This window comes from Parasteatoda tepidariorum, chromosome 8 (genome assembly GCF_982258835.1).
Source record: "Parasteatoda tepidariorum strain Cologne lab strain chromosome 8, Ptep-v5.0, whole genome shotgun sequence".
In the NCBI taxonomy this organism is placed as follows: Eukaryota; Metazoa; Arthropoda; class Arachnida; order Araneae; family Theridiidae; genus Parasteatoda; species Parasteatoda tepidariorum.
The window spans coordinates 18,605,531-18,632,078 of NC_141762.1; the positions used below are offsets into that span (position 1 = coordinate 18,605,531).

Here is a 26,548-nt window from a genome sequence, read left to right on the forward strand (position 1 = left end):
TACCAATGATTCTGATAGAACTAAATAAAAGCTTAATAAATAGTAGCCTGAAAATACCCTCCCCTCTAGAGGGCGTATTCAAGTGTTGCGATCACGAATTGAGTTCGGTAAAGCCGTTTGAGAAAAGCAATTTTCTCATTGGTTAAGCTTTAAATAGCATTTTAAATTTTATTGGGTACTTGCAACTCAAGAAGAATTGAAGTGATTATGCTCAAACATGTGATTTAAACGTTTAAATGGAAATGGATACCAGCAAGTAACGTCCCGCGAACGTTTCGAACCTGAATAGATACGATTATGTCACTTGCAGGTATCCGACTATAGAGAATTCTTTTTTCTTTTTTTTCAAATATTAAAAAGATAACCTCATGCATGCTTGTTCATAGCTCTATTTGCTGTTAAAAGAAGTTTGCAAAATAAAGAGAGTAAAATTTAGGTATAAGGGTACTACATAGACATACAATAGTAAAATAATAAAATAAAATAAAAATAATAAGTAGAAGCAATACAAGAGGTAACGAAAATGTGCATTACAATATAAATGTGCTTCTCATTTTATGTCAATAAAATAGGCGGAAAGTGTAATAAATAATTAAATTTCTGAAACGTAAGGAATAATATTTATCAAGTAAGAATAATATATTGCAGAGATAGTATGGGAAAAATAAAATAAATTTTTGTCTACAGGTGGCACCACTGAGGTAACTGATTTAAGAGTTTAGGATAAACATTATAGCAGCAACGGTGGGTTAGCCAATTTTGCTGCATAATTGAATCTTCCAGACCTTCTAATTCTAAGCTTCTGAACGACTCAGTCTCCAATTTCATCTCTCTTAATCCATGAGAGCTACAAGCGCGTTTATAAAGCATAACGCTCCAAAACGAATCGTCAGATTACTATAAATATACTATTTCTAAGACTTGGTGCTGTCTCTCCTATTGTGCTATCTGTCCTCTTCTATATGACTAAGGTTTATAAGCCTATTTTGAGCACACAAGCCTGAAAATTTATGTAATTGCAATAACCAATACCATTTCTAATTGCATCGTTTTTTGAAAGAAATTTAAACTAGTCACTCGCATAAGTTTCTATTCCAGTCGATGCAAGTCTGCAAATTCTTTTTGAATTTTGCGAGGACATAGCTTTTGGTCTACTCCCGGTATACTTTTTACAATTGTCTTTCAATTTTAGAAAATTGTTGACTACAGTCTTTGATATCTTTTTCGGTATAGGCAGGATATGCTGCGATATCCTATGCGATGGGTACTGCTGCGATATAGATAGGATACGTTGCGATATACTATCTATATCGCAACAATATTCATTCCTGGAGTTACTTCCATCTAACCTCGTTAGATGTTAGAAAAAATAATAAAATAAAAAAGTTATTTATATTAATATTAAAATATTTATTTAAGTAACAAGAACTATGTTTAAAAAAATAATTTTAAAAAATTAACAACTTAATTTTTGTAAAGTTATCGATAATTTTCTCTTTTAATTTAAATTCTATTCCTTCTAATTTCGTTTTTAGCATGCCTTTGACTTAAATATCTCATGAAACTTAAAAAAGACATTAAAATACCAATGAAAACCACTGTAAAAGCTAAAAGTTATTAACCTAGAGAAAGAGATTGTGGAGAAGAGAGCGTCGCCAAGTATGGTAACCATTCCATTATCTTGCTCTTTCGCAACTCAGCTGTTGCGCTGTAACTTTTCAACAAAGAGTTAGATATCAGGAACTCTGCTCATTCCTAAAACTGCAATCCCTTTCGTGATCAAACTTCTTACCTACCGCCATCTTTACAACGAGCACTAAAGCTTCGAAGAAATGTATGGTGTATTTGAAAATAAAAGTGTTTTTAATGCACTAATAATATTAGGGGGAGCGGAAAGTAATGAAGTTTCGATGGATTTGATATTGTTGTCAAGATTTTATTTATAATCAATAATGTATTCACCCTCGTTAGCAACAACCTTTCAATGCCTGATTGGAAATGGATCGGAAAAAATAAAGTGGTTTTTACGACTAACGTTGATATAATGCGCCAAAACGACATTATTTTCCGGTCCCCCTTATAGTAATCTTTCGACATAGTTGCCGTAATATTTAAGATAGTATATGTATATTTATTTTTTAAAACTATTGGTGATTTTTAAGTTTTTACTCTAATTGAAATGCTAATGACAGTACAATCTATATATTAGAACCCTAATTATTCGACACGTGTCGTTATCCGACTGTCATTCAGTCACATCTAAAGACATTTCTTTTGATTATATTAAATGAAAACTTACCCTAAATCGTGACTGCGAATGATTAGCAACAAATGTTAGTCTTGTGTAAATCTCACATGGCATCAGTACGAATCGTGAAATGGGATTCGCTAATAGATAGAATATAAATCACTTCGTGCAATAAATCTCGCTAATACGATGTACTTCTGAAATCACCTGGTAATTGTGATGTGTGATTCGGATAGTACATGTAATGGAAACGTGATAAACTATTTTTGAATTGCATAGGAACCATAAATGAAAAATAAGAACTTCTCAAACATATCAGAGCCCCCTAGGAATTCTAAAATGAAACATTTAGTTGATGTAGAGTTAACACTATAAAATTTATAATTTAGTGTTCATGCCATATTTTCATTTTCTCTGACTTATTTTCTTTTAATTTATGATTTATTTTACTATGAGCAGAGAATATAAACTTTGTAGGTAGTTTATCGAAAAGTAAATTTGTGGTAATTGGAGCAATAAAGAAAAAAATGAAAACAATGGAAATAAAAATATAGCCACCGAAGCCGACGTCTTCAGGGGTACCAGCTCCGGAAGCCATAGAACAAAACCTTTTATATTGAGAGACAAATGTCAAAATTTGCTCCCTCAGTACCCCGAAGGTTTTGAAAAAGTTCAGGAAGAAATACAAGAAATACATAAAATCAAATCAAAGAGAAATTTCAAACGAAATCTTGAGAATATATAATACAAAAATGAAAATACAAAAACTCACAGTAAACTGGTCAAACAGCAATTTCAGGAAACTAACTCATTGTAAAAGAAACTTTGAAATAAAAGAAAACAACGTTAAAATGCGCAGTAGGAAGAAAAAGAGAAGAATAGGAAAGGTAAAGTTTACGTAACAGATTAATATAATGCTTAACTGGGGCTGCTCAGCAAGACTTCAATTTCGCACTGTTAAGGGAAATAATAAACTAATATTCCTCAATCCTTTTCCTAATCAAAAATTTAACATTCAATAATTATAAGGAAAATCATTATTTCTCAAATATCTCAAAAAAGTATTCGCAGCCTCCTGAAAACCTTGAACGTTATTGCAATTATTTTTAACTTCAAACAATTGAGAAAAAACTAAATTTTTGAAAATTTATTGCACAAATTAGTATTAAAGTTACAGAAAAAAATAAGTTTAAATGTAAAAGCCTTTCGTTTATCAAAAACACCAGTTTTAATTATTTTATCAACAATATCAATTTTAAAATCTAAATATTCAACATTTAAGCAATTTTCATTAGTTTTTTTCAAAACCAAATCTTTAAGATAAATACTAAAAATAGAATCATAACTATCACAATTAAACAAAATCGAATCATCAATATATCTAAAAGCATTAAAATCATTTAACTCAAGAAATTTAGCTACAAAAAAAAATATAAAGAAATATTAGCAAAAGCACCAGAAAAGGAATTAATTCAATTAATTGTAGTAATTAATTGTTGATAAAATAATTAAAATATTATTAATTATTTTATCAACAATATCAATTTTAAAATCTAAATATTCAACATTTAAGCAATTTTCATTAGTTTTTTTCAAAACCAAATCTTTAAGATAAATACTAAAAATAGAATCATAACTATCACAATTAAACAAAATCGAATCATCAATATATCTAAAAGCATTAAAATCATTTAACTCAAGAAATTTAGCTACAAAAAAAATATAAAGAAATATTAGCAAAAGCACCAGAAAAGGAATTACCTTGTGGAATTCCAATAATTTGTTTATAGAAATCCAGACCATTAAAAAGTACATTCTCAAAAAGATTAAACCTACATAAATCCAACCAATAAGATTTATCAATTTTCTCATTAAATAAATATTTATCTAAAATGCCGCAACGAATTTCAGTAATCTGTGCTTGTGGAATACTGGTGTACAAATTTTCAAAATCAAAAGTATTAATACTAGAAATTACATTATTATTGATATAATCCAACAAAAAATCAACGTTACTTTCTATAACAATATTTTTCTCTCTTTTAATTTTAAGTAAAATAATTTTAAGAAAATTAAAAAACTTTTTACTAATACCAGAATTGTAACAATTAGTACCAGTAGTAGTGAAATATAATTTTTATTAAAAATTTATTATCGTATCTGAAACTTTTCATGAGTGAGCTAAAATACCTGATATTAATGCAGTGAACTTAAACTTTTTCAACAACAAAAAAACCGCAATGTCTCAAGATAACAGCTTTACTTTAAAGAAAAAAGACATAATACTACCTTTTTTGTAACACTTTAGCATCCAAATAGAGTCTGGGTGCTGCCATCTAGTGTGGCAGAAACTAGACGTCCAAATTAACATGGCCAACGGTATCTCACCCATTGTGGTGGTCCTGAAAGAGTGGATACCACTTCTGGAGAACGCACTAGGTCTGCTCATCGGGAAGACTGATTGTGCAGCTCATAGGAAATTAAAAAAAAATACTTTTTTGTAAAGTCAAAAATATTTTTTTTTTCTTTAGAGATTGAAAAACGTATTGAAAAAATTCACAAAAGAGCAAAAATATTTGGCATTAATGCAGTTGACTTAAATTTAAAAAAAAAAAAAAACATCCTTTCTGAAGTCATTAACTTTTCCATATATGAAAAACGTTAAACCATTTTAATTTAAAGTCTGGAATGTAATATTTTATTGAAAACTAACTAAGGTATGTGTTTTGAAAAATTTTCGTGATTGCACTAAAATATTTGGCATTTTATTTAAAACACAGAATCAATAAAGTCAGCAGTTTCACTCTATATGGAAAAAACACTTGACTACTTTAAATTACACTTAATAACGCTTGAAATTTAATTTTTTACGAAAAGTAAGTTTACGAACATGTTTTGAGAAAAAATCCATTGAAAAAAATCATTACAAATTTAAAAAATATAAAAACAGACCAACTCTTCTCACAAATCTCTAATTGGTTGCACTTGTAAAACTCGTATCCACAGCTTATCGGGCAAATTTTTTATTTCCACGTGAAACAAAAAATATTTTAGACAAGCCAATATTCATCAAATCGTGAGAAAAAAAAAATTCATATTGATACCAATTGTACAATCTAGAGGAGTATCAAAATTATGTCGAGATATTTCTGCGCTTGCGCTGATGTCATCTATTTATCTCGCAATGTCCTTAAGCAAATTGTTACACAATTAAGATGTTTTTAACATTTTTGTTTTCTCAGGGCCCAAGTTGAACAAAAAGAAACGTGAATTCAGGATAATTTTCCTGAGGAAGGGAAAGTGTTTTTTACCTGAATCATGAGTAGAGCATTCGCTTTTGTTAAAAGTAGGATAAATGGAAGATCAAACTTTCGGACCTACGGAACCGTTACCTAATATGAATAATAAATGCCAATCGTTATCAGAATATTATTTAGCGTATAAATGATTGCTCGTGTGCGTAAAATATGTCTGTTTTTGCTCGTGTCCCATTGTCGGGTTAAGTAGTTGAAATTAATAATGTATCGCGTTTAAAGACGAATTTCATTTTTATGTTATTTATTAATTTTTTTCTTTTAAAATAACTATTTCTTATTTTTAATCCTTTCAAAAAGTCATTGCAATTACTTTTAGTAATGTTAAGTTAAGAATAATCACGAAAATAAAAGATGTTAAAAGTTAGTTTTTTTGAAAGTAGGATAAATAGAATATCAAACTTTCGGACCTAAATACCGTTACCTAATGTGAATAATATATGCTGATAGTTATCAGAATATTATTTAACGAAAAATGATTGCTCATCTAAGTAAAATATGTCTGTTTTTGTTCTTGTCCCATTGCCATGGTAAGTAGCTAAAATGAATAATATAATGTGTTCAAAGATGAATTTCAATTTTATGTTTAAATTTTTTATCATTTGAATTAGCTATTTCCTATTTTTAATCCTTTCAAATAGTTATTGTAATTATTTTTGGAAATGTTAAAGTATAGTGTTAAGAATAATCAAGAATAGAAACTTGTGCTTGTTCAACAGAATGTGCACAAGAAAATCTTGAATAGCTTTCGATCTAATGATGGTATTCTTCTCGGATAAAACAAAACATTTTTGATATGAAGATCATATCTTAAGTCAATCATTGTGGAAGTTCATTAAAGTTACGCAATTGATTGCAGAAACATAATTTTGCCTAATAAACATTCATTTTTGGACAGATTTTTAGTCTTTAAAATATGAAAAGAGATCAGTCTAGGAAAAAACAATGCCTTTATGTTTTACCAAAAAAGTGTTCGAAATTTCTTTATTACTCAAAGTCAATTTTTTCTTCCTCGACCATATTTTTAAAGCTTTATTCCTATTAATGAAATTTCTTCATTAACTAAACTGTATATTTGGCTGAATAAGTTTTATAATTGTGTGGAAAAAGTACGTGATTCATTCGAAATATTCTAAAGATATTTCGAAATACCAAAAGATTTAAACTAGCATCAAATAGTTATAATTTTCTACCGCTACCCTGACAAAACTATTTTATCATATTTTCCGAATTGCTGCTCCCTTTCCCTATATTATTAAAATATTCAAATCTGTCGGAAGAAATTTTTATTCAGAAGAAGTATGTTTTTGTGTCTTATTTTATAACTTTAAATTTTGCTTGAGCAAATTACTTAGCATATTTGTGGTTACACCCTCAAACTATTATGATTCTACTGCTATAACTATAAATTATTACATATAGAGCTAACCGGAGTTAGGTTTTTGACATGACAAGTCAAAAACCTTTTGAAAAGTGTCAAAAAACATACGGCAAGTTTTTTTTCTGTCATTGTTGATATTTTATTCGAAGTCAAACTACATAATTATTTAAATCATGCACAATACTTTCTTAATAATTACGATAATTTTGAATCATATTTATACATCATGTGTAAAAAATATTCCTAAAATTGTGGAACTGTTAGCTGCTTTTCAAAAAACGTATTACTACATATTCAAGATCAATGTAATTTTATTGGTTATAATGCAACTACTCAGTTTATATTAAAGACATAGCTGAATACATAGCTAAAATAATTCAATGTTTTTCAATTATTTATTATTGTTTCTTGACCTTCCCGTTGGCTTTACACTATTAGATTAAGCAAAATACGTACTTAGTAGCGCTTTAACTGTATTCAGTATCATCTGGCATAACCCTGTTGCTCAAGGCATCTCATGATATTTAAAGTAGCTTTCTCTTGTACTTGTATCCTCCAGGGGCCACAAAACTTTTTGCCACAATATCAGTCATAAAAATGCACAGTATTGGTGCAGCTTTAATAGATATCAAATTTACTAATAAAATATGTTGTGTAGTCAGCAAAAAAAAAAGATATCACCCTGAATAACTTTCGTTCTAATAATCAGATTTTCACGAACTAAGTGTCTATCTCAATGGTTCCTGGAGGTGACCTCAATATGCTAATTAATTAGTGCTAACTATTAATTAAGTTATGAAGTCAGACACAAAAACGTACTTTCGCTGAATAAACATATATTTTTGTTTTACATATTTGGAATCCTTATGCTTGAAATAGGGACGGGATAGACAAAAGTTCGAAAATTTGGGTCGTAAATTGGGTTACAATGAAGATTTACATATTTGGCGATAATCCCTGAAAACGGACAAGTTAAGTCACAGCCACAAATGAATATTTTAAGACAACCCATAGACTAATTCAAGAGAGAAATGCGTAGATAATTTTACTCGGTTGCTAAGCAACTAATTTTGGAGTATAAAACAATTGAAATAATGTTCTGTGATTGCTCGGCGAGCTTTAATTAATAATAGTTAATAGAAAGTAACTCGAAGCTTCTAGACAATTGACAATTTTTAAACTGATTTTTGTCTAATAAGCAAAGATTTTTTTTTTATCTCCTTTGAAAAGAAAATTTGAATCGATATATAAATTAATGACTTTCTATGCTTTTAGAATTTGAATACATGAACTTTATATCTGATACTATTTGGGCCTTTTATGTTGTTTTTGCTTCATTAATACCAGGATTTCATACTAAAGTCAAATTTACATAAATTATTATTACTGTATGCAAAATTTTAGGGATAATAATTTTTACAGTTTTAATCGAGTCTTCTGGTCAAGAAGGTTTGAAGAAACAAAAAAAAGGTGCCTGAAAAATGAAATGTAGATTGTATAGTAATTCTAATGCATATTCACAAGATTCTATATAATTTACGATATTTCTTTTTTCTATGGCTGAAGGAATTGCTGAATGTTAAGTGTCATTTTAAAAACATTGAAATTTACTATGGTTAAGAAGAACATATTGAAATAATATGTTGCACATTGTATGATTCATTGTTTAAAAAATCACTTCATTCTGCCAGATGTTTAGGTTACATGGTTTTCTTTGAATGAAGATGATTTGCAAATAGCATCCTGATGCTTCGATACATTCTGAAACTTATTTTCGCATCATGTTCTTCAATTACGATAAGCTACATTCATCACCAAATACCGTTACAATAATTTCTTTTTCTTACATACGTCTAATACGATACTCTTTTTAAACAGAATTCGTAAGGTTCTTAAAATACTGAAATGGGGGCACAAAAACTTAAAAGATAAAATATTTAATTTTTTCAACTCAAAATTTTAAAGTTGAAGATAACTTTTATAGTCACAATATTGATGCTGCGGCCCTCATACGTTTTTAAAAACCGCAGGAATCCTGATAAAATATCAAAATGCATATGTTTACTTTTACCTTACTACCATAAAATCGTTATCAAAATAATGATCAAGAGCCAAATGTAAAACAGTATAATTGATGATAAAAACTTCACTAGCTTCAAAAAATATGAAGAGGGAAATAAAAGTTGACATGTTTCAAGCGTCCAAATATAAGCACCAATCCTCAAGACTCGTCTGGTGTGAATGATGGTAACTTTAATTATCGGACGCTCAAAACATGTCTATTTTAATTAACATCAATTATTTTTTAAATCAATGAAGTTTTTATCTTTTCGATTCAGTTTCTTGGGATTATTCATTTAGTTACACAACATATTAAATTACTTCACTCGATATTAAAATTAGTTTTATGTAAGATGTTGGCATAGGCTCTTAGATTAAAAAATTAGTAATTAGTCACTACTAGATGAAAACAGTTGAAACTTTACATTTTTCAATAGAAAAATATGCAGATTATTATGGTGTAAAAAAAATCATAGGTCATAATTCAATATTTTTCATCCTCAATTAAATTAAATGATAATGAATAATTATTAAAAATTATTTTTTCATGAAATTTTCTTTGGGTAAATGGATTTTATAAGTGGGTGCAATTTTTTGGAATTGCTTAATTAGTTTTAAAAATACGACTAAAAACGCGAAAAGTGAAATTAACATTAAGGGGTCCGAACTTTGGATCGCTCTCCTGACCAAACTATTGGGACCATATTCCCCAAATTTCGGCTTTGAAGATTAAAAATCCAAATATGTAAAAAAAAAATGCATTTTTATTCAGAGAAGGTCCATTTTTGTGTCTGATTTCGTAACTTAATTAGTAATTAGCACTACATAATTTGCATATTTAAGGTCACCCCCAAGAATCATTAAGATTAACTCTTAGTACGTGAAAATCCGATCATTAAACGAAAGTTATTCTGGGTGATACCTTTTTCTTGCGGAGACTGTACCTATAAGAGAGCCCCTTTGGTACCGATTAAAACCGTCCCAGTTACCTTAATGCAGTTTAAAAAAACTAAGCATGCTTGGTATTAATAATAGTATGGCGTAAGGCGACATTTTTACCGTTCCCTATAACGAATGAGTACATTTTCCCCATAAATTATGCTTTTTGGTACATAGTCTTTTTTAATTTTAATTAGTACCTAATTTCAAAATTAATTAAACATCATTGATGTCAATACTATTTCTTGAGCGAATTAGTATTGGTTTTTATTTATAATTTTGCTTTTAAGTTTATAGATATTAGTAATTATTATCAAAACTAAGTATCATTGGCGTCGATAGTAATTAGCGTTTTTTTACGTTTTTGCGTGAACTAGCATCATTTCTCCTTTAATTGTGCTTTTCAGGGCAAAACTTACTTTTTTTTTACCAATTACCGTTGATTTTAAATTATTTAGTTTAATAGTAACACGTTTTAAAAGCATAACTATAAACAACGAAATAAGTATAACAATGAACACGAGGTTTCCGATAACTTTAGGAGTACTAATTTGGTGACTATGCTACCACAATCAAGTTTATCATTCAGATAATCTGGCTTAACATATCTATACAAGAAGGCCGAATCTTTATATATATATATATATATATATACATACAACCGATTCACGCGCTACATCCTTACATCCCAAAGAAAGAGTTTCTCACAGAATTTAATAGATATTTTATAATAGTGATTTACTAGCTTGTAGCTCTAATCGATCAAAAATTAGTTTTATCGTTTATTTATGCGTACTATTTATCATTAGTTTCCAATCTTAAGTTATTGCGAATATAGCCAAAGTTAATAATTCCGTAAAGTGAATCAAAGACTTCCTTTTTTAAAAAAGTATATGAAACTAAATATTTCTTATAGCGATATTTAAGCTTTTGAAGAGAATATATATTTAAATAACGAAGCATCAACAGGAACTTACCGACTCAACAAAAACATCCGAAAGGAATTGAATTATCATGTAAGGGCAGTTACGAAAAGTTGCCCTTGCATGATAATTAATAATGCAATTCTATTATTAAAAGTCCTAGTAACTCATGCAACATAAAATTGTGAGCTTGCTCTTCAACGATCAGCAGATTATCCCCTATTTACAATGACAATATTTATGTTCACTCATATACAGTGGAATTATGGTCTTGTACTCCGATCTGAGTTAGAAATCCATCATGAAATTCGAATTAATTTGTTAAAAATTAATTTACTAAAAATTAAATAACAAAAGCTATGTCACTTAGTTATTAAGGTAGAACTAACTGACACTCATATAAGTGAAAACTGATATATCATTACTACAACCCCAATAGAGATTCTCCATATACGGCACTATTTTACTGATATACCATGGGCTCTTATCTTGTGCTAAATGATAATTAACTTCTTCATAAGGTATCTAAATAGTCATTATTTAATCTCTTAATATATTTATTTGTAGCTTACGATATTTTCACTGGTCTTTGGAAACAAGTAGGCGATTGTTTTGAAAATGTTCATCACGAAAAGTGTGACATTTCTATAGCTGATGCCTTTAAGCCGAAAACTGCACAAGTAGGGCACAATCCACCAGAAACAAAATTTGTTCTTTTCACGCCAACAAACCCAGATAAAGCTGAGCCATTGCACAAATGTGGCGGTGAATTGCCTAAAGACACTGATTTTGATCCAGACATAGAGACAGTTCTTCTTGCGCATGGTTATATGGATGGAATGTGTAGAACAGCTTGGCAGAGAGTAAGCTTCAAATTCTTTTGTAATTTTTAGATGCTTAATAATGAAGACCACATTGAGGAACAATGAAAAGAGAAAAGAAAAAAAAAATAGTGCGTGGAGTCCCCCGGCGCGGAAGAAGTGAAACTTCGTAATGTGGAAATGAAAATAGGAAGGGGTAGAAATTGATTTTTAGTGAAATCATATTGTTTCTTTAAGACAAACTTTATAAGCAATGCTTACAACTCACAATTGATCGCATCTTTTAATTATCATTTTCGAGTGGAGAAATATCCAAATCTATAACATTTACAATAGGATTATGATAACTAAAGTAAGATACGAAATGTTTGAGTTCTATTTTTTCAATATTTCTTGCAAAAACTGCATCAATGGTAGTTTTCCCTTTGGTTGTTGGATCATTCCTACCATTTATCATTTCCAATCCAAATTTGTCTTCAAGGAAGGCTAATAATGTTTCAGCTTCAGGTAGCGAGAAATTCACATTGAAATCTCCTGCAAGTATCACAGGCAGTAACGTAACAGTAACAGCAGTAACTGTGACACAGGCACTATAATCAATTTCATCACCAGTAACGTCTGCCAGAGCTTGTGAACCTGCAGTGGATAGTGGCAATAAAGATTTTTCAATAAATAATTTAATGTCCCTCATGGCTGCATTTGGTGAAATATAAATGGCAATTCGCGATCGCAACGAACTATAGGGGGCGTTGTTGTATGAGACGCATACCTGCGATTTCTATATGAACCGTCATTCAGTTACTCTGGAGACGTCTTTAATGTAGCGTGTATCATTGCAACGTTCCTTCTTTATCATAGCTTATTAAATTTAAAAAAGAAAAATGTTTGATATCCTTTCTTATGCAACCGAAAACAAGATGGCATCGCTTTTTTTAAAGAAGGAACATCCAAAACACATCTGAAAAATATTTGTAAATAAACAGAAAAAAATATGTATCTTCTTATTAGAGTTAAACCTAATGTCTGAGAAATAGTTTTACTAAATTTAATGATATAACCTGAGAGGCCTATTTAAACTTTACATTCCATAGTTTTAAGAATCATATTACTTCAAACATTAAAATAAGCAAAAAGTATATATAAGCTTCATAATTTTATTCAATTTAATTTTGTAAAAAAAGTTCTTTGACAACAATTTTTATCAAAAAATTTTAAGTTTTAATGAAAATCATTATTTAGAAACTAAAAAAACGTAAAACAAGGAATGCTTACGATACAAAGCAAAAAAGAAAAAACCAATTCTAAAAATTCCTTACATTAAAATAAACAACTTGCATGCTTTTTCTTTTTTGATTCATAATCGGACGCAGAAAACCATTCTATAGAAAACTATCATCAAATAAGAAAAAAATTACTTAAAAGTAAAATTTTTTATTTTATAAAAATTAACACTTACCTGCTTTATAAATCAGAAGAATTCCAAAATGATTTGTTCTTCGATTTTTGGTACCATTTTTTAGTGCTACGAAAATGCGTCTTTGGGATTTGCCAAAAATAGAACAAGATGCAGTTTTATTTTTTCAGAAGCGAAATATTTTGCCCTTTGTCCACCGAAATCCGATAAACTACTTTGATTTTAAATAAAGTGTTTCATTTTATGATTTGTCGCAAAAATTTTGGTGTAGATTGGTGGCACTTAAAAACCGCCAAATCTGTAGTTGCGGTGGCGTTATTACGTAAGTACCGAATTTTTATTCCATACTTTTTTGAATCATATTACTTCAAACATTAGAATATGCAAGAAGTATACATTAACACATAATGTTATACCATTTAATTTTTCAAAACGATTATTTTAACAATTTTTATCAAAAAATTACAAACTAAAAAACGTAAAATAAAGAATTCTTAGGATAAAAAAACGATTTCAAAAATTCCTCATATTGAAATAAAAAACTTCCATATTGTTTCTTTTCTTATTCTTATAGTTTGTAATCAGACATAAAAAAGCATTCTGTAGAGAACTATCATCAAATGATAAAAAAATATTTACAAGCAAATTTCTTATTGTAAAAATCATTGCACTTACCTAATTTATAATTCCAGGAGAATTCCAAAATGATATGTTTCTTGTTTGAAAACTTTATTCTCAAATAATAGATACATAGTTTATCCCTTTATTACTCTTAGATAACATACTGCACAGCAAAATTTTATAATTGATATGAATTTGATTATCTAGCTAAAAACAGAATAGCTGAATTCTATTTGAACTTATTCTTTCAAAACTAAAAAATACTTACCAAGAAAACGACTAAAATTAATTAAGAATCAGCACAAATGGCACTATTTCAAGTAACTTGGATAATTTTTTATTGTTGTATTCCGAATTATATGGATACAGAAATATATACTATTTCATAACGAAGAAGAATATGCTATAACTATTACAATTCTGTATGTTCTGAATTCATATTTATTCACTGGAATGACGAAAGCAATGTTGACTTCACTTTAATTCGTAATGAATTGAAGACAGAAGAAATGCATTTTATCTTAATACACACATCTGTAACAGTATCCGAAATCGGAAGTCATCAGTTGCAAGTTTGTTGATAATAGAAATTAAAAATTATTGAGGAATTTTTCTTCAAATGTTTGGCGTGTTCTGTTCCTGAAAGATTTACTAATATTCTGGAGATTTTTTTCAAGTTCTTCGGCCTTTTCCTTAGGGAAATTTTGTTTCTTATTTGCTGCTAAAAAATGGCGTCTGATTCTGTCAATGACTTTGATGGAAGTAAATGAAAACGTGATAAATTAATGTCTGATATTTACAGGCTCCCTCTAGACGGCGTACTCGAGCGTTGCGATCGCGAATTAGAAAAGAGAAAACCTAACAATCACTTGATAATCATGAGAGACGTACCTTGACATAACCTTAAATCCGTCGCATTGTCCGTGGGATTTTTTTCAATCATTTTTTACAATTGTTATCCGCTAAATTTGAAAATAAAAAATACTACCCTATTAAGTTATACGTGTATCAAATCAAACAAAAATATTAATAGGAAAACAATACTTTTATGACTTTTATTATTTTTATGCTAGTGAGAACCAAAACAATATGGAAATGAATGAGGGAAACTGGATCCTACGACGTGATTTTTCGGCCAATAAAAATGTATCGTTAAACGTTTAAAGCAACCTTGTTGGAAATCGCATAAGAAGTATCACTTCAAAAAAAGGAAAATAAGCTTCGAGGATTGGTAACAAAATAGTAAAATCTGGTGCATACTTTTACAAACCAATTTTCTGATCAGCCTATAAGGGATATGAATCAAAAATGTCTTCAGAATAACGCCACAAACGTTAAATGCTCGAAAACTTCTAGACTCGCAAAGTCATTCTCACGCCATCTTATTTCCTGCTCAGAATTAAACTGTTAGTGTCTTATACTTCAGTATTTCTGTCGAAGTTGGGACATATATGTTTCACCAAAACGCATCTCTAAAAAAAGAATGTCTACATTTTCCATATAATTAATATTTTAACACTATACACATTAGTTATTTCAATATTGCTATTAAACCAATTTTTGAAGCTGAATATAAAAAATTTATATTTATCATTAATTCGGATAACAAACTCTCAAATGTCACATAAAATTTCCAAGCACTGTATTTCAAATAAAATATTCATGTTGGATAATATTAGTTCAAAAAACCTAGTGCACAAAAAAATTATCATAATGTTATATCAGCATATTTTTCGTCTAATTTTGAATACTTTACTCGCGATAGGAATAAACATAGCTATTATTGTTGCTATTCCAGCAATACTGCTTTCAAAGTAATTTTTTGCACATGCATAAATACTTATTCATACACTTATTTAATTCATTAGAATTAAATAATACAAATCTAAGAGTTTCAAAAGGAGCGTCCCTCCTGTTCTGAAGCAACTGAGAGAGAGGCGATTATAGAGAGATTACAGAGAGAGGCGATTATAGAGAGATTATAGAGAGAGGCTATTATAAAGAGATTATAGAGAGAGGCGATTAAAGAGAAATTATAGAGAGTGGGTCCAATATAGGGCCTATTTCTCTCTTTCAAGACATAGGGAGTTGTTAGGTTTTTGGCATAAACCTTTAACTTTAAGAAAATAAAAGTACAAAGATTACTGTATCGTTAATCGTGAACAATCTGAACAACCAAAATGAAACACTCCAAACTAGATTCCTACCCCTGCGATTAGGCTTAGCTATTACGTTTAGCAATGTCTATGGGCACAAAACTGTAATTAGTTATTTTTATGTCACCAAATCGTTTCAATAATAAATGCATCTGGTTTAAAGGTAACATTTAATCAGAATTTCGATCATTAGCACTATTAATAGATATTACAGTTAACCCTTATTTATGTAAGAAATAAATTTTACTTACTTTTTTGGCTAAGTTTAAAAGTAGCAACGGATAAGTCACTGAAGTAAATAGCTAGTCACAAGCAATACCGGGCACTAATTAATTCCAAATAAGAGAAGTGAACTGTAGAATATTGAATAAAAGAGAAAAGTCAGCCAATACTAAAAAAGAAAAAACGAGGATGGAAGAAATAATCAATCAAAACAAAAAGGGCAACTTACAGGCTGTCCCAAATTTCACATAACATAGGTTTTTAGTTTAAAAAATGAAGATTTGTTTTATTGATTTTTTAAAGTATAACGTACAAGGTTATGCATTGAATAACATAGCTGGTAAATTACTTCTGTGGGTATTGCTGGCACACAGTCTTCGTCAGAATTATCTGTGTCCTTTTTTAAGAATTGTAGCTACCTTTCTTTAATATAGGGCTTATTTCTTTCTTTTAAGACATACGTAATTGTTAGGTTAAGCTTTAATTTTAATTAACTTGCACTTACATGCGGTCTTTTCTGTTTCTTTTCTTCGGCAAAATTTTATTATACAACTAACTCATAATTCTAAATACTTGTGATTTGGGATAATTTTTCTAAAGAGGAGAATTAAAGAAAAGCGCAGGAAACGGGAGGACAGAGAAAAATATAAATTACCTACACACGTTCTTCTATGCAATTAATAATAATTTAGAAACCAATTATGTTAATGAGCGTGTTCTGCTGCACTATATTACACTATCTACCAATAAGTATTGGACACGTGTGATTGAAAAGAAAAGCAAACTTTATTCACAATCAATAGTTGGTAGAGCCTTCATGAGAGGCAATTACAGCGTGAACCCTACGGGCATACTTTCCACAAGTCCTTGTGTGACGGCTAAGGGTATTTTTTTCCACTTGGCTTGGAGAAGACATGTAAGTTCCTTTACCGATTTTGGACGGGTAGTACACCCCTTGATTCGGCAATCCAACTGGTCCCAGGGGTTCTCGATAAGATTTAGGTCTGGGCAGACCAGTCCATTCGATTAACCCTATTGGCACCATACCAAGCCTTGGTGACCCTCGCAACATGTCATTCTGGAAATAACAGGGGTCCACCCCGTAAAACTGCCACAACGTAGGAAGCACATTGTCATCCAAAATAGTGCAGTAGGCATCTTGCATGGGACTAATGCCGAAGTTGTTCCCTACACGATATATACCGGAAGGGGGTGTGGCGTATCTCAGGACTGCAGATATAGTCATTTGCATAGATGTCCAAATACTTATTGGTAGATAGTGTATATAGTAGACAGATTAAATGATCTGACTATTTATTGCCTCCTTCATTTTACAATAACCAAGCTAGTTAGAAAAGTCAGTGGCATTTTCAAATTAACCTGGCAGTTCTAACCTATTTCAGTGAGAACATATACCTCTAAGAGGTAATCTAGGTAAGAAATATATCAATTTATGACACAATTAGCCTGTATTATTTTTGGCATTTTTCAGTAAGCCCAAAGTACACTGTTAAAAATTTATCGGAAAAAATTGTTAAATCACAATTTATTTAATTGTTTTTTTACCATATTCAAACGAAGCCATACAATCTGAATTACCATAAATTAGACGGTAATGAAGATCTTAACTGTAAAAAAAAAAACAGTTTAATAACTGGCTTCACCTAATACGGTTAGACAACTAGACTTTTATCGCCCAACTAAGCCAACCTAATGAAGCGACTTAGTTCCTTGCAACGGAGTATATATTATAGCCGCGAGGGCTAATGTGTCAGTTTCTTGAGTAACAGGATTGGGGTTCGAGTGGCAACGTTGACACCACAATAATTCCTGCTTTCCCTTCAACACATGAAAAATTTCCGGTTTCCTGCACTTTATAATGGTTGTTACCTAGCGAAAAGCCTAACTCTTATGTCCAGTTAAATTTCTTTCTATGGTTTTGAAACCATGCTAGTTGTAAATGGTTAAAAACCATATAGTTTTGTAATCATGGCCTCACAGCCAAACTAGTAGTAAACGGTTGCAAAACTGCAAAAGTAAAAAATGTTATTTACCGTAAACTTGATGGTTGAACAGACTGTTGCCGGTTATTTTCCTATAATTTTAAAATGAAAATTTCAATAGTGCAGTGACCAATAGTCTTTTAATCCAATAGTCTTTTAAAGATCTTTTGCATTATGTCTAAGCAAATTCAGCCTAATGAATAATTCTTCGTAAATTTCCTACATAGATACAAGCATATAGGGTGACTATAATTATCCTAAAATAATATTGGGCAAAATAGGAAAAGCTGAATACATTTCAATTTAGTTTGCAGCATTTAAAAATGACGGCGATTTCAAAATGACATAAAAGGTCTGGTTTCTTAGGAAAAGACGCCGTCAGCTGGAAATCAGCGCTAACCTCTGATTGGTCCATTTGTGAGTTTGATAGTATACGTCATCGAACGCTCATCTTGAACTACAATTGCCGTCCAACTCAACTGCAGTTGGATTACAACGTGACGTTAACCATAGAAGCAATGGCGGACAACATCCAACAGCACATTGAAATCAGTCAAGATTTTGATTTTGACATTAAACATGGCTTCTTCATTAAACATAGCACTCTTCATTTAGCTCAGCTATAATGTGTTTTTTCTTGGACGAAGTCATTATTTGTTCTCTCAATTTTGGTCGACAATAACAAAATCAATACAAATTCGAAATAAATGTTTGTTTACGTTATTAACGTATGCGCAATGAGAGATAATGTATGCGTTGGACGGACTGCTTACGCTGAGCTAACAAAAAAGTATTTTTTTGGCGTCAGCTCTACGTCAACTTTCCGCTGACGCCCAGATAAGGCACTTGTCCTAAGAAACCAAACCTTTACAACTTATAAAACAAACATACAGAATCTCAATTAAAACATGCGAGGCTTATTAGTTTGGAGCAAACAATATTTCCCATCACGTGATTTAGTAATGTTATGTGTCTTTACTTGTATTTCATTTTAAGATCAATTCTCAATGTGAAATATATCGATACGAATCTTTTTTTCCATATTTTTTTCCCAACTTTAGCTTTTCTTTTGTGCATTTGATGGAAACGTAGCATTATATTAATAACTGTAAGTCTCTGTATTTGCATTCACAGCCATTGCTCAATGCTTTCAGAAAGTTTGTTTTTTTTTATCTTTCATGTTTATTTATCTAGTGAAATTAAAATAGAATTTCTTTCTCAGGAAGTAAAAACGCAACTTTTTATAAGAGGCGACTACAACGTTATTCTCGTCGACTGGACATGGGGCAACACACCAGATCCAGGAGGAGCTGCTCAGAACTCTCTCGTCGTTGGAGAACAAGCAGCTTTTGTTATTCAAAATATCATGGTGCGTTACTATTAAAGAAAAATTCAAGTAAAACAGTTATGTTATGAAAATAAATCAAATCAGTAGGCTCCGTCAGCTGTTCGCTGACTCTCCCTAATCCCTGAAAATTGCTGTGCAATCTTATAAGGTTTGCTTTGCACCGCTCGGTTGGAAAATTTTTGAAATGTGTTCTAACGTAACCCTCTTGAAACAGGTTATATCTTAAAATTTTTGGAAATTAAATCAATTATTAAATGTCTTAAAACTAATTTCTGGGTGAATCCTAGAATAGCCTACCCCGTGATGATTTTTTTTATTCTCACCAAGCAAGTTTTTAAAATCTTGCCAAACTAGGTTTCCGGAAGATATTTCGGGGAGATTATTTTGAACGTCCGATCAAGGCCATTAAAATTCTTAAGCCTGATTGGTTGTTTGATATGTATACCTACGAGAAGGTTCGATTTCGTTAGAAAAGAAGTAAAAGGGTTTATTTTTTCGTCTTCTAGGATGTGTGCTCTACCTGATATATACATATTATTTTCCCATTGAAGAAGATAATATAATATCTAATATTATATTATTAGATATTATATTGTCTTCTTCAATGGGAAAATATATTATAATTATAAATATTATATAATCTTCTCATTGAAGAAGATAATATCTAATAACATTCTACGCTGACGACACTGCTCTAGAGACCAGGTCCATGAATCCCAATCATGTTGCTAACAAATTAAATGAATACATACCCGCCATAGAGGACTGGTGCACCAAAAATAAAATCTCCATCAACGCCGACAAGTCTCAACTGTTAGTAATCAGACGGAAGAAAAGAAACAAGCCTATCACAAATAATGTTACCTTGTTTAACAACGATATCCTCATTGTTACTAAAGTCGATTACCTAGGCCTCACCCTGAATGATAAATTAAACTAAAACAACCATATAGGTAAAATAAGCACACAAAAAAGCTTGACTGCCTTCTCCAGTTTAAGACCTGTCCTAAGCTATAACTGAAGACTACCACTAAAACTTAAACGCCTATTATATATTACCTGCATAAGGCCGATAATCACTTACGCAAGCCCTGCTTGGTACTGTCTCAGTAATACTCAAAAAAGATCGATGCTATTCAAAACGAAATAGTCAAAAGAATGACTGTAGCTCCTCTCTATAATAGCAATAGCTCTATATTAGCAATAAGAATGACAATAGTTTAGGGCTTCTAAGAGAACTAAAATTAGATACTGTTCACGAATTTATTAGTCAACTTAGAGCAAGATTCATCGGCAGCGCCATGAATTCCAATACTGCTGATTTTAATAACATCATCGATAAGGAACTAATTCCAGATGCAAGAAACCATAACCCAATCATTAACTTCCTTCTCTCTGATGCTATTCTATCAAATAAATTTAATAAGAGAAATAGATAGCCTCCCCCTTTTTATTCTTGTACATGGATGCTCCCGAGGCGAGGAAAGGAACAAAGGTGATTCTTGCCTTGGGAGTGTACCACTCCTAGACTTATACCTAATTGTGCCCCACAAGATAGATCAACTTCATAGTTAATTTTATATTATCAGTTATCTTGATATTTTCATATATTTTTAAACAGCCTTCATATCTTAATTACTACATATCATTATATTTTTATCTTAACCTTCTGTTCTGACTGTACCCACAGAGACTACCCAGCCAACCCTATATCTGTTTCACTCATTTTTTCAACATTTATGCTTCTGATCTCTTGTTTTTAAAATCATCGTTATTATAACGATGATTGATTAACCCTTTTAAGCGATATTTCATTTATTACAGTTATAATTTTATTTTTTGCGCAGTACCAGTTAAAATGTCGAGCAAATGGAGTAATGATTTTTTAAGTACCGTCATTCGGGGCTACTTTGTGCAGCGGGGGCTACTTTGTGCAAATTCGAATTTGACATTTTTCAAGTGCTGCTATTCAGTATTATGTTTATTTCACGTTGAAAATGTGTGGAATTTGAAGATAGAAGTCTCTTCTATTACTACAAACATTTTTTCGAATTTTAAAACAATCTCAGAGTGTGTTTCGTTCATCCAATGCCAACAACTTTCCGAGGACGTCGGATGTCGAAAAGTGTGCGTGGAAACTTTAGCTGTGAAATGCAAAGACGTTGATAAAAAATTGTCGTAAGTGCAAAATTTTTTATTTATATATTAATAAACAATTATATCATGTTAGTGTTAAAAAAATTTGAAAATTAATAACAAATAAAGGGAAAAGGAAAAAAAATGCATTTTGGGGCTACTTTGTGCAAAGTTTCATTCATTTTTTTTTCGACAGAAAAGTGGTCAGACGTTATAAAAAAATACCTGGAACGAGAAACTACCGTGATTACACTTTAGAAAAGCTGCAACAATGTTTGCAAGCAGTTGTTGGTGGTATGTCGATTGCAGAAGCTTCTCGGAAGTACAAAATCCACAGAAATACTATCTCTAATAAAATTCACAAGAAACACGTGAAACTTCCTGGTAAACTATTATTTTTCTTCTACAAAGATTTTTCTAATGACTTAATCAAACGATTTAACACATAAAAATATATTTTATAGGACATCGGGTAATTCTGACAGAAACTGAAGAGCAAGATCTGTCATGTTCATTTAAGGATGTTATGTTCAAATTTAACAATATTATAAATGTTAATGAATATGTAATAATTATTATTTTTAAAATTTCATCCATTTCAATGTTTAAAAATGTATATGGTTTTCTTTTGTTTAAACTCAAATGTTTTGAAATAAACATTCTTTTTAAGAAAAAAATTCTTCAAAAAAATGGTTTTTTAACGCTGAAAATTATTTTCAAACTAATATCTTTATATATCTTGATGTTTTTGTCTTTAATAATGTCAACAATTAACTTTTTTAACAATTTTATATCAATATTTTACTAAAAACATGATTATTAAACTGAATTCCTATCGCTGCACAAAGTAGTCCCATTTGGGGGCTACTTTGTGCAAGGTATGTTTTGACTTATTACTCGTAAATATTACATACAAATAATGCCAATATTTATCATATTCACTCGTCTGAGTCCAGTTATGAATATAATATCGATAAATTTTACTAAAGTTTGAATTAACATAGTTTTTTTACATGTCAAAGTTCAAAAACTGCGAAATCCTGCACAAAGTAGCCCCGAATGACGGTAATCAAAAAGCAACGTTGATCCTAGTGATAATCACCAACCTGGAGAGATTTCAAAAAGTCGCTAAGAGATGGGCTATTTTAAGATTTTACCCTTATTTCTCTTTAAAAATGTTAAAATTTTTAGTCAGTGATAAGTCATTGAAAGAAAAGAAATTGGGGATATTTCTGTACCGTGATCTGTCACGCCAGCTACAGTCGCAAAGGTGCCAAATACATTTTAAACAGGCATTTATTTTTTAAGTTTTCGTTTAGTTCCATCAGAATAATTGGCAGAGTCAGACACCATTTTCTAAGCAGCAAATGAGAAGCAAAATTTCCCTAAGAAAAAGGCCGGAGAACTAGAAAAAACTCTCCAGAACTTTCAGAAACAGAACATGTCAAACATTTGAATAAAAATTCATCAATAATTTTTAACTTCGATTATCAACCAACTTGAAACTGATAACTTCCGATTTTGGGATCGCATACTGTTACTGTGTATTACGGTAAAATACATTTTTTCTGTCCTCAATTCATTACAAATTAAAGTGAAGTCAACATTGCTTTCTTCATTCCAATGACTAAATGTGAATTCAGAACGTACAGAACTGTAATAGTTATAGAATATTCTTCTTTATAGAATAGTATGTATTTCTGTATCTATATAATTCGGTAAACAACAATAAAGAATCATCGAATTACTTGAAATAGTATCATTTGTGCCGATTATTAATAATTTTTATCGTTTTCTTGGTGAGTATTTTTTTAATTTTGACTGATAAATTTCAACTAGAATTCTGCTATTCTGTTTATAAGTTACATATTAAAGATCATATCGAGATCTTACAATTATAAAATTTTGCTCTGTGGTATGTTATCTAAAAGTAATTAAGGGATAATCTATTTATATATTATTTAAAAATAAAATTTTCAAAAGAAGAACATTTCCTTTGGAATTCTCTGGATTTATAAAGCTGGTGAGTGATAGTTCTCTACAGAATGGTCTTTACGTCTGATTAAGAACTATAAGAGCAAAAAAAAAGAATCAATATGAAAGTTTTTTATTTCAATATAAGGAATTTTTAAAATCGTTTTTTTTTTATTCTAAGAATTTTTTATTTTACGTTTTTTAGTTTATAATTTTTTGATAAAAAATGTTGTCAAAATACTTTTTTTGAAAAATTAAAAGGTATAACATTATGTGTTAATGTATACTTCTTGCATATTTTAATGTTTGAAGTAATATGATTCAGAAAAGTATGGAATAAAAATTCGGTACTCTTGTATCAACTCCACCGCAGCTGCAGATTTGGCGGTTTTTAAGTACCGCCAATCTACACATAAAAATTTTGCGACAAATCATAAAATAAAACACTTTATTTAAAATCAAAGTAGTCAATCGGATTTCGGTGGAAAATTGGCTGATATAGAGTTTAACACAGATTCAAAACAATCTCTATTTTCTTTCACCATTTGAACTCAAATAAATAAGATTCCAAATGAAATAACATTTCCAAAACGTACGTTTACCAAGATAAAGTTTCATGTCATGGAAATTGGTACATTTTCATTTTTTTTGGTAAAATATTTCGCTCCTGAAAAAAATAAAATTACATCGTTTTCTGCTTTTGGCAAATCCCAAAGACGCATTTTCGTAGCACTAAAAAATGGCACCAAAAATTAGCAAACAACAAGGCAACAAGGAATCCAAAATATAACTGTGTGCGAACAACAGGATTCCTCTTTATTAGCTTCTGCTGCGGTGGCGTTAGTGCGTAAGTACCAAAAATTCAACAAGAATTCAGCTATTCTGTTTTTAAGTTACATATTGAAATTTATATCGAGATCTTGCAATTAAGAAATTTTATTGTGTGGTATGTCATCTTAAAGTAATGAAGGGATAATCTATTATATATAATTCTCTTACGTGGCTCCCAAATTTTGGCTGTATTTCTTTTCCGCCGGTGGCATCGTTTGCTTTGTTTTGAAAACACCAAAGCATTCTGCCTTTTAATGATGTGTTTCTGATCTAATATATATAATTCTCCTACGTGGCTCCCAAATTTTGGCCGAAGTACTTTGTACAACTAAATAAGATTCTTTTCACAACACTTAAATATTTACTTTATTTTCTTCATATATCAGTCGGCAAAGAATTCTGTTAGGCTAAAAAACATTTCGCTAAAAAAATGACGAATTCTGAAAGAAATAAAAATAAACAACTTAAAAAATAAAAATGTTGTTGCCAGCCATAGAATTTTTTGAAAGTTAACTTAGCAACATAAATCAAAATGACATAGAAGCGCAACTAGATCAAAATTATGATACCTGAGCGGTTGACGTAACAAATCCTTCAATTCTAAAAGTGTTGTATCGCCAAATGCCCAAATTAACAATTGTGTTCTTAAAGAAATTCTATAAAACGTTTTAAATAAACAACCTACTTCTACAACTACTTCTTGAAGAACTTGGCTCATTGATTAAAAATATTGTTTTAATTTTACAGTCTTCTTTACTTCTACTTTCATTATTGCTATGACCCTCTTTCATTACATTTTACAACTTCATGCTAAATTTGAGGACTTTAAGTTGTTTTGTGGTTGAATACTGACATTTAGAAATGTGTACATAAAAAAATAATATTTAAAGGTTAAGAGTTGCCTCAGAAAAATTTGAATTGTTGACATTGAACTTAGCAATGGAAACACTCGTTTTTGTGAAAAATTGAATTGCATTGTTGACATCAAAACTAAAAATATTGTGTTTCAACTTAACAATACTACCTTAATTTATACTTTAAAATTGCCTCGGAGAAATTTGAATTGTTAGCAATGACTTAAACAAAAAGTTTTATTTTAACTGACAAATACTATAGTATAATTTTAACTTTTTCTATGACTATACTCATTTTCTTACTCTTTTCTTTCTTTTTTATACATTTTATTTTTTTGTGATAAAATAAAAAACTTATAGTTGTTCTGCTTCTGAACACTGATGAAAACACAGAATGATGGGCTTCATCAACAATCAAAAATATATACATTTATTTTGCAAATTCCATATTATTAAGGTGGCACCCTTCAGAGAATTAAAAATACAAAATTATCTTCATCAAAGCCGATGCTTTACATCCGGCGTTCAGTGGCAGACTACTATTTCATATTGTTTTACAACACATGGTACAACACAACAATAGTTTGATTAAGAAAAATATGTGAACTGTTTGCAATTTCAAATTAATATTGAAATGTACAGGTTTAAAATTTTCTACAGTGAAAAGTTTTCGGAACTTCAGTATTCAAAAAAGTATACAAAAACTAGACGCTAAGAACGTATCCAATGAGCGAGCAAAGCGAGCATTGGATTGCGAAGCAATCCGAAATGAACTGTGAAAGCAGTTCCGGGGGTTGGTGAGCGCCAGCGAGCAGGGGACGAAGCCTCCTAGTCTGTGTATATATTATTTGAGAATAAAGTTTTCAAATGAGGAACATATCATTTTGGAATTCTCCGGATTTATAAAGCAGGTAAGTGTTATAATTTATAAAATAAAAAATTTTACTTGCAAATAATTTTTTCTCGTATTTGATGATAATTTTCTACAGAATGGTTTTCTCAGTCCGATTATGAATTTTTAAAAAAGCATGAAAGTTTTTTATTTTAATGTGAGGAATTTTCAGAATTATTTTTTTTGCTTCTTAAGCATTCTTTATTTTACTTTTTATAGTTTCTAAATAATGATTTTTATTGAAACTTAAAATTTTTTGATAAAAAATTTTGTCAAAAAACTTTTTTTGCAAAATTAAAATATATAAAATTATGAGGCATGTGTATACATTTTGTTTATTTTAATGTTTGAAGTAATATGATTATTAAAACTATGGAATGTAAAGTTTAAAAGAGCCTTTCATGTTACAT

At 30.1% G+C, this 26,548-nt stretch overlaps 1 protein-coding gene across 3 annotated transcripts in view; it reads left to right on the forward strand.

Moving 5' to 3' along the window:
* Positions 1 to 5,436: 5,436 nt before the first annotated feature.
* Positions 5,437 to 26,548, forward strand: part of LOC122271196 (pancreatic lipase-related protein 2) — a 40,613-nt gene continuing 19,501 nt past the window's right edge. The window contains exons 1-3 of one of the 3 annotated variants that reach the window (XM_043051642.3): positions 5,437 to 5,570; positions 11,434 to 11,729; positions 19,326 to 19,472. In XM_043051642.3, the coding sequence (XP_042907576.2) occupies positions 5,567 to 5,570; positions 11,434 to 11,729; positions 19,326 to 19,472 (447 nt within the window). In that variant the 5' untranslated portion in view covers positions 5,437 to 5,566. Of the gene's footprint in view, positions 6,093 to 11,433; positions 11,730 to 19,325; positions 19,473 to 26,548 lie in introns of all 3 variants that reach the window. The other 2 variants (XM_043051641.3, XM_043051643.3) reach the window with 2 other exon arrangements.